Source organism: Spodoptera frugiperda, chromosome 12 (assembly GCF_023101765.2).
Source record: "Spodoptera frugiperda isolate SF20-4 chromosome 12, AGI-APGP_CSIRO_Sfru_2.0, whole genome shotgun sequence".
Classification (NCBI taxonomy): Eukaryota; Metazoa; Arthropoda; class Insecta; order Lepidoptera; family Noctuidae; genus Spodoptera; species Spodoptera frugiperda.
Genome location: NC_064223.1, coordinates 10,869,741 through 10,883,302, shown reverse-complemented (window position 1 = coordinate 10,883,302; position 13,562 = coordinate 10,869,741). Strand labels below are relative to the sequence as shown.

At 34.6% G+C, this 13,562-nt stretch overlaps 1 protein-coding gene across 1 annotated transcript in view; it reads left to right on the top strand.

Annotated features, from left to right (window-relative positions):
• LOC118262463 (5-hydroxytryptamine receptor 2B) overlaps positions 1–12,296 on the top strand; it is a 119,915-nt gene extending 107,619 nt beyond the window's left edge. Inside the window, 4 exon segments of the mRNA XM_035573834.2 lie at positions 319–338; positions 341–487; positions 2,152–2,278; positions 7,431–12,296. Coding sequence (XP_035429727.2) covers positions 319–338; positions 341–487; positions 2,152–2,278; positions 7,431–7,623 — 487 coding nt within the window. The 3' untranslated portion in view covers positions 7,624–12,296.
• The last annotated feature ends 1,266 nt before the right edge of the window (positions 12,297–13,562 follow it).

Here is a 13,562-nt window from a genome sequence, read left to right as displayed (position 1 = left end):
CTAGAGAATAATGTACTTTTTGGCTTACCTACTGGGCCTATTTCGCTCATTTTTCGTATGTCGTCGGCCAAGATAATAACAAATATGTGGTTTAAATTAAGTCATAAGGGGCCTCCCGTTTGGGGAGCCAAACGGTATATTAGTATTTTGTGTTAAGGCGTCCTATGCTAATTTAAACCACTCCTCAAAGTCCTCAAGGTCTACCAATATTAACCCGTTGTCTGTCGGAACGCAGATCTAAGCGAGACACAATGTGTTTTCTATTGTGCCTTATATACCGACAGACAAGTGGTTAAAATATGTTTCATTTTGTTCCAGATTCCTAGCAAACCGCAAAAAGGGAGATCATTATCAGCAAACGCAGTCGCGAATGAGCAGAAAGCGACCAAAGTCTTAGGCCTCGTATTCTTCACATTTGTGCTCTGTTGGGCGCCATTCTTCTTGCTCAATATACTGTTCGCTGCGTGCCCAGGGTGTGTAGTCCCAGGTAAGTTATGGCCGAGGTCAGAATTGATTTATAGTTGGCAGTTAATCGTGTCCGAACATGTATAGAGGGTGCTTGAAATCATACCTCGTTTGAATTGACTCTCGGTAGTGATTGTGCAGTTTGTAATGGTGGACTGTAGTGGTTGGTAATGTGGTGTGTATTTCTGTTGAATAGGTAGGTTTTTTTTTGTATTAGAGTTTGAAGTTAATTTTTGTTCAGATCGTTGACTTAAAAATAAATCTATACATGCAATAAAATCGTGCAAAAAGTCGAGACTGTACATTTGAATATATTTTTAAAGAATATGCAGTGCAACGTTATGCCTTTTATCCCCGAAGGGGTAGGCAGAGGTTTTCCAGTCTAGAAGATGACCAAAAAAGAAATAACAGAAGTCTATTGTCCATCATGTGTTTTGTTTAATTTTTGTGTAAACTCTTCCGATTTTTGTAATGTATTAAAATAATCTAATCTTATTTAAAAAAAAACTGTACATCTTACACCATCTAACATTCCTCCACTAGTAAACCTATCTTGCAATTGCATAATATTGAACTACAAAACGTTCCATTTGCAAATGCACCAGTAAAGCATACGGGAAGAAGTGAGTACCGTGCCAAGAGATACAGCAACATTGAACGTTTTGCTATTTGTTAAACTTACATTGAACACAAACGCATGTCAATACATTTTTGGCGCCGGTTATTCTAATTGAATATCTACATTTTTAATGTGTTTCTCTAGTTTCTGTCAGCGGGCTGGCCGTGTTCTCGTACGATAAAAATTACCCTATGTGTTATATTCCAGACCACAATCTACCCCGGTTCCAAATTTCATCCCGATCCCTTTAGCCGTTTTGACGTGATTACTTAACAAACACACAGTAAGATTATAACAGAATTTTTTCAGGCTTTGTAATGGAATAAGTTAATCCAGTTAGGCATGTAACTAAAATAAAATGAAGGAAGGGGCGAGTACCTAGATTAACTGTTGACAAGTGGGCACTAAATTCACTTCTAGCTAGATAACTTCATAATTTATTAACTGAGACGTTTTGAAATGAAAAAACTTTTAAATTTAAGATTTACTACCTACAATGTCGCTGCCAAAATATGAACAGGCTGTTTGCTTGCCAATAATATCAGATCAGCAATTTACAAATGCATTTTAGTACAAGTAGTGGTTGCAAATACAAAAATATAATTCCTAGTAACAATTCTTCAACCTTGGCTTCGCAATGGAACTTATCGAATTTCAAACAGTTTTGGTTAAAACATGAGTAGTTTTGCTAATACCTCCATCTTGGCAATCACACTATCAAATACTATAAAAGTGAAAGTACTAATATTACATTAAAATACCGACTCTCTTGACTCTCTGACTGACTGTCAGAGAAAGCTTTTAGGTATTAAGTCCGCCATTCACCATAATATAATAAATATGAAAGTTTGTTTGTTTGGATGTTTGTCCCTCAATCGCGCTGAAATTTTACTAAACGGATTTTGATGAAATTTGGTATACAGACAGGGTATAACTATAAACTGACTTTGGTGATACAATACTTTTTATCGTACTGAAACGCGGACAAAGCCGTTGGAAGAAGCTAGTTTATTTGTATTTTCATAATATTAAAATGTATTGTATTTATACCGATATCTGTCCCATAGAGCACGTGGTGGACATCTGCCTGTGGCTGGGCTACGTGTCTTCCACCATCAACCCCATTATCTACACAGTGTTCAACAGGACCTTCAGAGCTGCATTCCTCAGGCTACTGAGGTGTCATTGTACCAGGTAACGGTCTATACGTTGCAAGATCTTTATCCTCAGCATAAGGTATTAGCCGGTAAACGAGCACACGGAACACCTGATGGTAAGCAATCGCCGCCGCCCATGGACAGCCAAAGAGGTGTTACAAGTACGTTGCCAGCCTTTTCGGGGTTAGGAATTTTAGAGTTGTTGAGGAATCGGGGATTAGGGAGGGGGGTAATTGAGCCACAACGATCGTTTTTCTGTGAGGCCGTGGTATCACTCCGGTCGAGCCGGCCCATTCGTGCCGAAACATGGTTCTCCCACACTTAAATGTGATTGACGTTATGAAAAGATAGTATGGTAACTGATTTTTGACGATGACTGCGATTAATTTCTATTTATAACTAGAATTTTAAAAAAAAGTATGACCTCAACCTTTTCGTCTTTATCTGGGGGCACGGCAGTGCCCAAAGTCGAGCAAAAAAAGCGGCACGGCCGTACCATCCTTTTCTCGAAGCAATTCGGGCCTTTTTCGACCCCCTATAATTCGGTTGTGGATAAAGCAAGAAAGCTGAATCTTCAGTAACTAATCCGGCATTGTATAAACACGGAATATTTAAAATTTCAGTCAATTTGAACCAGTAGTTTAAGAATGACAACTTGTTAAAGTTTCTAAATTTTGTCACTCACTGACTCACCGATCATCAAAAGTCCAAGGCACTTCTAGCAGACTTAGAAGCTTCATATTTGGAATACATATAGAGTTTAGTGTCTTAATCATGGGAAAACTTAAATATTTTGTAATTTCGGTCCAGTTTTCCAAATACACCAACTGCATAAATAACTTTGTAATCCCATATATTTATATAACTTTGCATAAATAACTTTGTAATCCCATATATTTATATGGGATTACAAAGTTATTGATGCAGTTGGTGGTTGGTGGTGGTTATAAATTTAATAGGTGTAGATAGGTACCTACCATATGAGGCAAGGGAGGGGGTATAGGGTGGGTAAGGGTGTGTTTAGCCCATAAAACTGAACAACATTATTACTTGTAAAATGGTCGACGTAATGAAAAACACATGATTGGACATGTCTTGAAGTACGAAAATCTAATAAAACAATATATTATAATTTAAATCTGTTATATATAAATTGTTAGCGCGACTAGCCTCCTTACAGACAGACTGGCCTCTATTTTACTCTATGACTAACAAGCAAAATATACGCCAAAATGACAGAACAATGAAATGTGAATGCCTTCGAGCGAGCGGCAGCCGCACGCATACGTGCGAGCGCCCTCATGCTGTTCGGATGTGCCTCGAAACCTAACCTATAAGTTTGCGATTTTCATTTATAATTTCGATTGATAAATGAAAATCGCAAACTTATAGGTTAGGTTTCGAGGCATTTACATAAAAATAGATGCAAAAGTCATGTTAAGGCGAAACATTGACGTGAGTCTCGGTTTAGTTAATGGATCTATCGGTATAGTGCGAAAAGTAAAGGTTGATCCTGAAAATTCAAAAATAATTAAGAGAATATAATTATATCACATTTAATAATGAACCTAATGCATACGAGCTTGGTCCGGTCAAAACTAAATTTGAAATTATTAATAGAGCTTATGTTCATCGCGAACAATTTCCCATATGTATAGCCTATGCTATAACTATACATAAAAGTCAGGGCCTAAGCCTAAGTAAGGCGCTGATGGATATAGGTTCTGCAGTGTTCACATCCGGTCAAGCTTACGTGGCACTTTCGAGAGTTACAAGTCTGGGCGGTTTACATCTCATTAATGTCGACTTTGGAAGTATTAAAGCGCAGGAATCATCAATTTGTAAATACAACAGATTAAGAAGTATTTACCGTCCAGACTTGTCAAAAATTGAGACATCAAAGCCTCCGAGAAAAGCCCATAGAGACAGGGAGTGGGCTTTGAGAAAAAGTGTGGCTGAAGCTCAAGAAGTAGTACCGGAAAAGAAAAAGAGGAAGACTACATATAAAAATAAGAAAATATCATAAGACCTTTAACAAAATTCGTTAGAAGTAGATGGTATCAAAAAGAAAGGCTCTACAAAACATGAAGTGAGATCCCATCAAAAACATCCTGTAAAAAACCCAAGTCTCGCAGCTCAGTCTTTCTACCGTCAAAAGTTGTGAGATCCATGTAATACCAAGTCGGTTAATCTATTTAGTGTCTACTTGAAGGACCTTCTGTCTTAAGTTATTACATAAGTTATTATCATGCCAATATTAAAAATATTTAACGTTTTAAACAAATAGATCGACTTGGACATCGCATGAAAACAAAATGAATATTACAATATTATATTAGATTCTTTAGTCTCTCGCGCCTCACGCGATTGAAACTCTCGTTCCTGTTGGTCGCTGGCCCGTCGTGCTGTGTAGTGTGATACATACTAATAATCAAATCAAGCGATGTCCAAGTCGATCTATTTGTTTAAAACGATAAATATTTTTAATATTGGCATGATAATAACTTATGTAATAACTTAAGACAGAAGGTCCTTCAAGTAGACACTAAATAGATTAACCGACTTGGTATTACATGGATCTCACAACTTTTGACGGTAGAAAGACTGAGCTGCGAGACTTGGGTTTTTTACAGGATGTTTTTGATGGGATTATCTCTTCTCAAAACATAATAAATATAAAAAAAACTAACAGCAAAATCCTTTAAAACATACGAAAACCATTAATTTTTAATGAAAATCTGAACATTTATCCGAAGGTTTTCATACATTTACGAGCAAATTCAAAGCAAAATCTTATAATAATTACAAAATAAATCTATTTACGAGTACATAAACGATTATAAACTATGTATTTTGTGTACATAACGGAAGATTAATATTTCCGTAATCATTAAACCATAACTATTGATGTTTACGTCTGTTGTAGGGTAAACTACGTAATACGTGTAAAATATAACTTCAAATGAATTTTATGACGTTGTAGTACTAAAATTATTAATGAACATAACATAGAAAATATTTACCAATCCTGTTAACTCAGTGTTATAAGATATTATGCGGACGTAATATAACTATGCGTCATACATTGAGATATTATGTACGTACATATGAAAAACTATGAGTATTAACGTAACAGAGATTGACTGCACGGTTGGTGCTGTGGCTGGGCAACTGGCTGCCACGTAAATTGGTATATGGTCGAATTTCGACCACTAGGCGACCACTAGTATATGTAACTATGCGTCATATATTGAGATATTATGTACCTACATATGAAAAACTATGAATATTAACGTAACAGAGATTTTACTGTCCCTTAAAGAGCGGATAACATTTTATATACCGTATTGTATAACTCAGGGATCTCGATTAGTAATCGAGTTTACGCAAACTCGATCAACCAACGTTGACGATATTTATTTCGAATATTATTTTTCTTTTTATTTAATCGATATTCTTTTATTTGTTATGCTATAAGCCGGTAAGCTTGCTGACGAATCACCTGATGGTAAGCAACCGCCGCCCATGGACATCCGAAACTCCAGAGGCGTTATAAGTGCGTTGCTGGATTTTTGGGTGTTAGGAACTTAAGGGTTGTTTTGGAATCGAGGATTGGGAATATTGGGAAGGAGATAGTAACCTCCAGTAACCTCACTCACACAACGAAACACAACGCAAGCGTTGTTTCACGTCGGATTTTTGTGAGTCCGTGGTATCACTCCGGTCAAGCCGACCCATTCGTACAAAAGCATGGCTCTCTTACACTTAATTAATCTATAATCAGTGAAAACATAAATGGAATTCAATAACTGGCGAAATAACCTTGTAAGAGACATGCATTTCCAATTTTTAAAAAGATAAATATACATCCAAATTTCTATAACCGTGTAATATCCATACATTTATCGACTTTTTACCAAAACAGTTATTCCTGGCGCGCATCCAAAACAGTTAGTGATGCGGTCGCAATGTAACATTGTCGTGTGCTCGTGCAGATGTATTTGTTGACAGTTGCAAGGTCAATACTAGGGAGCATTTTCTAGGTCAGAAAACATAATAAATCAGGGGTTTTTTTAATAGTGTTATCCTGAATAGTGTTTGGTAAAGTTTCAAGATATGTACTTGTTTTTTCAAGTTAAGTACATCTATTATAAGACAAATGCTGAACTGCACACCTCCCAATTTTACATAACTCAAAGCGGTTTCCTATAATTTCCAAATATGGCAGGCAAGTTGGATATCGCGGTTTAAAAAGTTTAATTACTTAATCGGCTCTAACAGCTTATGCAGAAGTATTTTAAAGGGGGAAAATCCCTTTAAAATGGAGAGAGAGGGAGTGTCAATCTCTTACTGACCAAAAACCACCCCCTTTCTACTCCCGCTTTTCAAGCCGGACCCTGGTAACTCGCTAGTCAATCTGCAGCTCCGGCTACACAGTTAGACTTTTAATACGATCACACTAAAATATAATAGAAAAAAGATTACAAATAAAACCCACACAATATTATACAAGACCTTTTAATTAAAAAAGTACACAAAAGAAAATGTTTTCAATAAAACCTTCTTCAGTGAGAGACAAGACAATAATTCTTATGTGAACCCGCTAGGAGCTTAATTAAGAAAACAATGATTAATCCGTGCATGATTAAAACGACGCTGAATATTAATGAGAAGATCCAAACATGATAGGGGCAGGCAAAATGAGATAAATTGCGTTTTCTTACAAACAGGCCATTTTGTTAAAGAAAATGTTGGCTCTTTTTCACTATGGGAGCTGAAGCCGTTCTTTTAAGAGAACGCGGAGACATATTATGGAATCTACAATCAAAGTCAAAGTTAAAGTCAAAATTATTTATTTCAAATAGATGGGCATTTTTGAACGGCAAAGTCAAAATAATTATAATATTAAAAATGTCGCATCGGTTCCTCCTCTGAAGTTGCGGGTGTCCATAGGCGCCGCTGATCACTTGCCATAAAGTGATCCGCCTGCTCGTTCGCATCCTATTCCATAATAAACTATAGTTGAAATATGCTTGCTTAAATGCTTTCATTTGACTATGCGGATTATAGTTTACTTTTACTCATTGACACTCTATGTACGAACTAGACAATTTTCTTATATCAGATGTATTATTTGTATTTGGCAGCTATTAATGGTATTTTTTAAAATGTATTGTTTTTCTTCCTAGACGCGGCCGCTGCACCCGCTACAGATCAACGGGCTCCACGCGCGGTGCGTCCCAGCTGTGTGCCAGATCAGCTCTACCTCTAGCCATATCATTACGACCATCAGCCTTACCATCATCGTCCCCAGCACAACCAGACACCACCGAAACAGTATTAATAGAACAACCTATAGGAGATTTTAATATTAGGTATTAGATTAAGATTTTATTTATATCAGTAAAACGTGTTGAACCAATTTAAATGCCAAATTTAAAGTGACAAATTGTGACATTTATGACAGCTGTCAAATGTGACAGCTGTCACCATTAACGTTTGACATTTTATATAGATATGACGCAAGACCCATCGTGTAATAGTTCATAACAAAGATTAGTCACTCTACAAATCTAAATTAATTTTGAAAATAAATCAGTTCTCATATATTTTATTTTATTTTTAATGGAATATTAAAAGTCTTGGTCGTAACTATGTTGCATGATAGGGCTTGCGATATGTAAAACTGTTATTTTAAAGATATTGTGTCAACAAACAGGATGAATTGATTGTTATAGAAATAACTTTTGCGTTCCAACTTAATAATAACTATGAATGGAACTGTGTTTTAAATACCAGCTTAATGAAAAGTTTTTGAGAAAAACAAACATATTTCCATTCAGACAGACCTCTGAACTATAAAACTAAATGGAATCAACCTTCACAAAATAATGTATATTTTACTCAATACATCTTCAATTCTGTTCTAAAATAAACTCAGAAGTATTTCTAGAAAGTTCCTTTCACTTATTTAATCCAATACATGTGTAATTCTGAACAAAAGGTTTTTATTTTCTAATTGGACACTACTGCCAAGGTAAGGTAAAAGTAATTGACGTAAATGTATTAGATTTGAAGTCTGATGTAATTCTCTTTTGTATCTAGAATATAAAACTGACACCTAATTCTTTGGGAATTTTCTTTAGTGCCAAAATAATGTAGTATTTTTATTCGTGTAAGGTGAACAAACAGTGAACTGTTTTTGTTGTATTGTTGTGTATGTATTATTAGAATGTGCTACTGATGTATTATTAAATTTCAACTTGAGTAACCAAATGCGCAGGAGATAATGTAGGGAACAAATTTACATGAAGTCACAACTTTTTATTTCGGGAGAGGTGAGCAGAGGAATACACATACTTTTCACCAAGAACACTGCGGCTAATATAATCTCAGAAATTATTGGTCCGATTTGAATAATTCTTTTTGTAGTGGATACTCCATTAATCGAGGAAGGTTACAGTCTATAAAACATCACGCTATTAACAATACGAGTCAACCAGAGCAGGTGAAACCGCGCCCGAGTCTCTAGTTTAAGATACAATTTTAAGACCCTGGTAGTTTTTTTTAAATGCGTCTTAAGTAGACCCGTTTTTTCAATAGACTTGTTTATTTGGATCTGATTAAAAAAAGAGACAGACCTAATGAAATAGAAAATTGAATTACTACAAATATATCAAAATGATATTACTGTATATATTTTTAAATGTAACAAACAAAATCAGTTATTTGTAAAGCATATTTTTTCTACTTCGTCAAACACTAATGAAATATCTAAACCGATATAATTTCTATACCTGAGACTATTTTCTTTTTATAACACCCAATTTTGCGACGAATATATTAGGTATCTATAATACATATAATATTCCTTTTTGAATAAACACAGTGAGGAAATAGATGTAATGAAGTGAATGGTACCTATTTACAGTTTGATAAAAAATATCATATTTGCCCTTAATTTATAAGCTGCAAGTAATTTTCCTGGATAAAGACCGAACTCAGTGGCGTGCCACTGGACGGTCCATTGTTCAACAGTTGACGAGAACAGGTCAATGATGAAGTAACTTTTTCCCCCAGTTTTATTGTGATAACTATTGGAAATAATAAGAAAATTGATTATTTAAGATAATATAGAAATTGTTAATATTATTGTGTCATTTCTAAACCCAACAAGACTTTGTTTTGTTAAACTTTAATCTATCAAAAATAGTGTCGAATTTTAACCAAACAAAAATATTACAATTACCAAAATAAATCCGTAATTATGCTAGCAAAGCATTATAATTATAAACCCAGCAAATATGCATGAACTTGACCAAAAACTCATAAAAGCCCGCCATCCGTATGATTCGGTAATATGTTTTAAATTAAATTGGACGAGGTACGACGAAAATTTCGAATTACACATCATTTCTTTCGTCATAGGCGGGAAAATCCATCTGTTTCTACGGAAATTAATTCTGAATACGTATTTGGTATACACGAGTGCACATCGAACTATACAAATCCAATTTATCATGGCCTCGCGTTGTATGATTTTTCGGCACATTCCAAGATCAGTTTATATTGGTTATGTATATCTTGATGTTGTGTATACAAGCCTAAAGTATTTCGTTTCAGTATTTTGCTTGTTACGTGCTTAAATGGATTTAAAGTGAAAATATTAATATTGATTCAGTGGCAACTTGAGGAGAATTTGTAAGTAGATTTATTGAAATGTGTACTACTGTTGATTGCGTAAGTGAATCGTTCTTATTACGTGAGCTGTAAGATTGATTTTTGTGTAACGATTTCTTTGTAATGTTTTCAAATGCTGTTCAAGGTCCATTAACTTCTCGTTTATTTTATGGATATATATGAATAAAGCTATGAATCACTTATTCGATTCCGGAAAAAAATCTAATAAGTATTCGCAAAATTTCGTTTTTTTTTTTATCTAAACATTTCCAATTGGTTTAGAAATATGCATACAAGTTAATATGCATATAACTTAGTTAACATTAACATCATTCCTATTAAAAATTGGTTTCAAATAAAACCTTAACAAATAAACTGAACAATCCCATCTGCTAACAAAACTATCTATAAAAAATAGTAGCAACAATTAACTTGACAGGACCTAATGCGACAGTGGCGCCATCCGAACGAAAACTCATTCACAAAACCCATAGTGCGGGGAAATGCGCAAAACGAGAAACTATCGATAAAAAAAACTTCGTACGTAGAAGAAACAAATTGTTCTTCATTAACTTCTTTCACTGAGGCTAAAGTATCGTTAATAGCTTAATTACCGTCGTTTTTCTTTTCCCCAGAGATTAATGGATGGGTCACAACAAAACTTCTGTTATGTTGTTGTTGTTTGACATTTACTTTTTTTAAGACAAAAAGAAAGAATACAAACAAAGTCTTTCTCGCCACTAGAGACGAAATAATTCAGTGTAAAAAAAGTTAATTTCGTTCTAATTTCTGCTTGAGATGAGAAAAGAAAATTGCGTTCATTACTCAGTTACATCTCAAAGAATTACTGTATGAAAATTGTATGCACGTGCTTGAATAAAAATTGTATCTTATATTAACGGAATAAGACTCTTTTGCGTTCGTATCTTGTCATACCTTATTATTCACATAATTTGATTAATTCATTAACACAAATATTTTATGTACTAGCTATTTCCACACGGTTTCACCTGCTTTGTTAAGCCCCTATTAGTTGTTGCGTGATGTTTAGTAGCCTATGTCCATCCTCGATTATTGCGTTATCAAACACAAAATTTTTATTCAAATCGGACCAGCAGTTTCAGGGATTAGCGCGTTCAAAAAAACAAACAAACTCTTCAGGCTTTATATAATGGTATAAGGTGTATGCAATATGGTTGCAGTTTTGAACAAAAACTAGTCCCTCAAGAAACAACATTGCACGAATACCAATAGCAATTTACTCGCACCATAGCAATATTTTTTGTCGTTTTTCAAAAACAAATCGTAAATTATTCCTTGCACAACATGCTTGAAGTTTAATTACACCATAAATTTTGTTTAAAAGTGTTTTAAACTAATTAATTGCATGAGTCTTATCATGCTAATATTTATGTTTCATTTTATTAACAGCCTATTAAGAGGTTCATCACATAAAGTGGGGTTTTGCATTTAAATTGGGCTAGTTCCAACTATAGTAAGGACGTAACTACCGAAAGCAAAGTATCCGAGTCGCATCTCCAGTCAAGCTGTGTATTTGGTTTTAAAATTACATATTACATGGGACTTATAACACAAATGGTGAAAAGTGGGTGTACATTGTATTACGGCATTACATACGTGCCGTAATGTGCACCTCTGCCTACTACTTCGAGGATAAAAAGACGTGAGTCTTTTTTGTCAAGAGGAGAAACCATCCAATGTTTTCTCATGCCTAGGGTGAGGCGAAAAGGAGTGTTAGACTCTTACTGACTAAAAATCACCCCGTTCCTACTCCTGCTTTTCAAGCCGGAGCCTCGGTTACCCTCTAGGTAGTCCGGAGCTCGTAAATAACATATTGTGTAACATATTGCACTTATAATATAACTGGAATAAATTGGTTATTTTATTGTACGAATGTAATCACCTCTGTTTACCCCTTCACGTTGGTGTGACGACGATGTTGTATTATTTTGTTTTTCTACCCAAACCTATAAACTACAAGTTCTCACGAGATCATAATACACTCGGCGTCACAAAAATCGCACCTCTTGGAAAATTGTAAGTTTAAAACATGTCCCGCCAGTAACGAATACATTACACATTATTAATATTGGTATCAATTGAAAGTACGTTTAACGACCTTTAAATTAACAACAGTTAGAATTCCTAAACACAACAGATCTCATCAGCACGTAACGTTAAAAAAATGTTGTCAAAATATTCAGAATGGGATAACATTCCTCAAGAGACTGTTGTCACATTAATTCGTCCATGAGAGAAAGCATGGAAGCAGTCATCAGGGCTAGGGAGGGTAACACTAGGTTTTAAGTTGTTTATTGCTGATAAAATAAAATGTAACTTTTTAACCATTTGCATTTGCTTGCTTTTTTATTCCCTGGTAAACAAAAAACCAAATCCATTGATTTATTCTTAAACTTAAATGAATTGCCTTTCCAATGATACCTTACAGTCATATGTCTGCCATTGATTAATAGGGTTAAAATGACTATGAAGGGAACTTTTAAAGAGGTGCGATTTTTGTGACGCCGAGTGTAGATACAGTACCAGTAATATTTATTTGACACTAAAGATAATGCATTTCGAACTCATTTAGCCTATTATTTCTATTATCTCCTATAGGTGAATACCTATTCCTATTACCATTCTTATTCTTAAATGTAGATCTTACTTTTCGATATATTTTTTTTTGTACCTGATTTATTTCTGTTTACGGTTTTATTCGTAATCGTAATCATCATTATTTATAAATTATTATGTTATCGGCTTATGTCCGAATACTTAAACACTACTCAATTTTAAGACGCTCTCAAAACTAATTCTGTCCCTCTCAATTCTTTATAAAATGACAGAGATAGCACGATATTTAAGTACAACTTTAAATTGAATAGCATTTCAGTATTCGGGCGTTACTCACGTAAATGTTTGACGAAGAACTCGTAATCATCATCTTGTCAGCCTCGAGACCTAATGATTCGAAGCAATCTGCAACTAGCACCTCACAGCAAATCTGCTATATACAGTTAAAACTATACAGTTATAATATCAAGGTGTGTAGCGTGCACAAGAGCCTAGAATTTGTTAAATGACATATCTATGTTGTGGGATCTGTTAAATGACTGTCAGCTGTAAAATATGTGCCCGGAAATGTGCCCGGTATATGGCAGTAGGCTCACCCCCTATTACATGGAACTTACAACATAAATTGTGAAAAGTGGGTGTACTTAGTACAGTAGCATTACGTGCCATAATGTGCACCACTGCCTAGCCCTTCAGGGATATACGGCGTGAAGATATAAATAGATAGATAGACTGTCAACTATAGTTACCATAATAATGATGATGATTGATGATTACAAAGTAATGTTATGTTATACCTATTTTTACTTTCTTGAAACTTCCTAATACAAAGGACATCTTAGGCTAACTCAAACTAATATCTAGGTTAAGTGATTAAAGAAAAGCAAATTCTGTGAATTTATATTTGTAATAGAAATGATTTTATTCTATTTGTAAGTACCTATTATAATAGTATTAGATAAGGCCATAGAAGTAATTTATTTGTCAAAAGATGTTCAATTACCATATTTTTGTGTATGCATAAATAAAATGAATGTTATGTA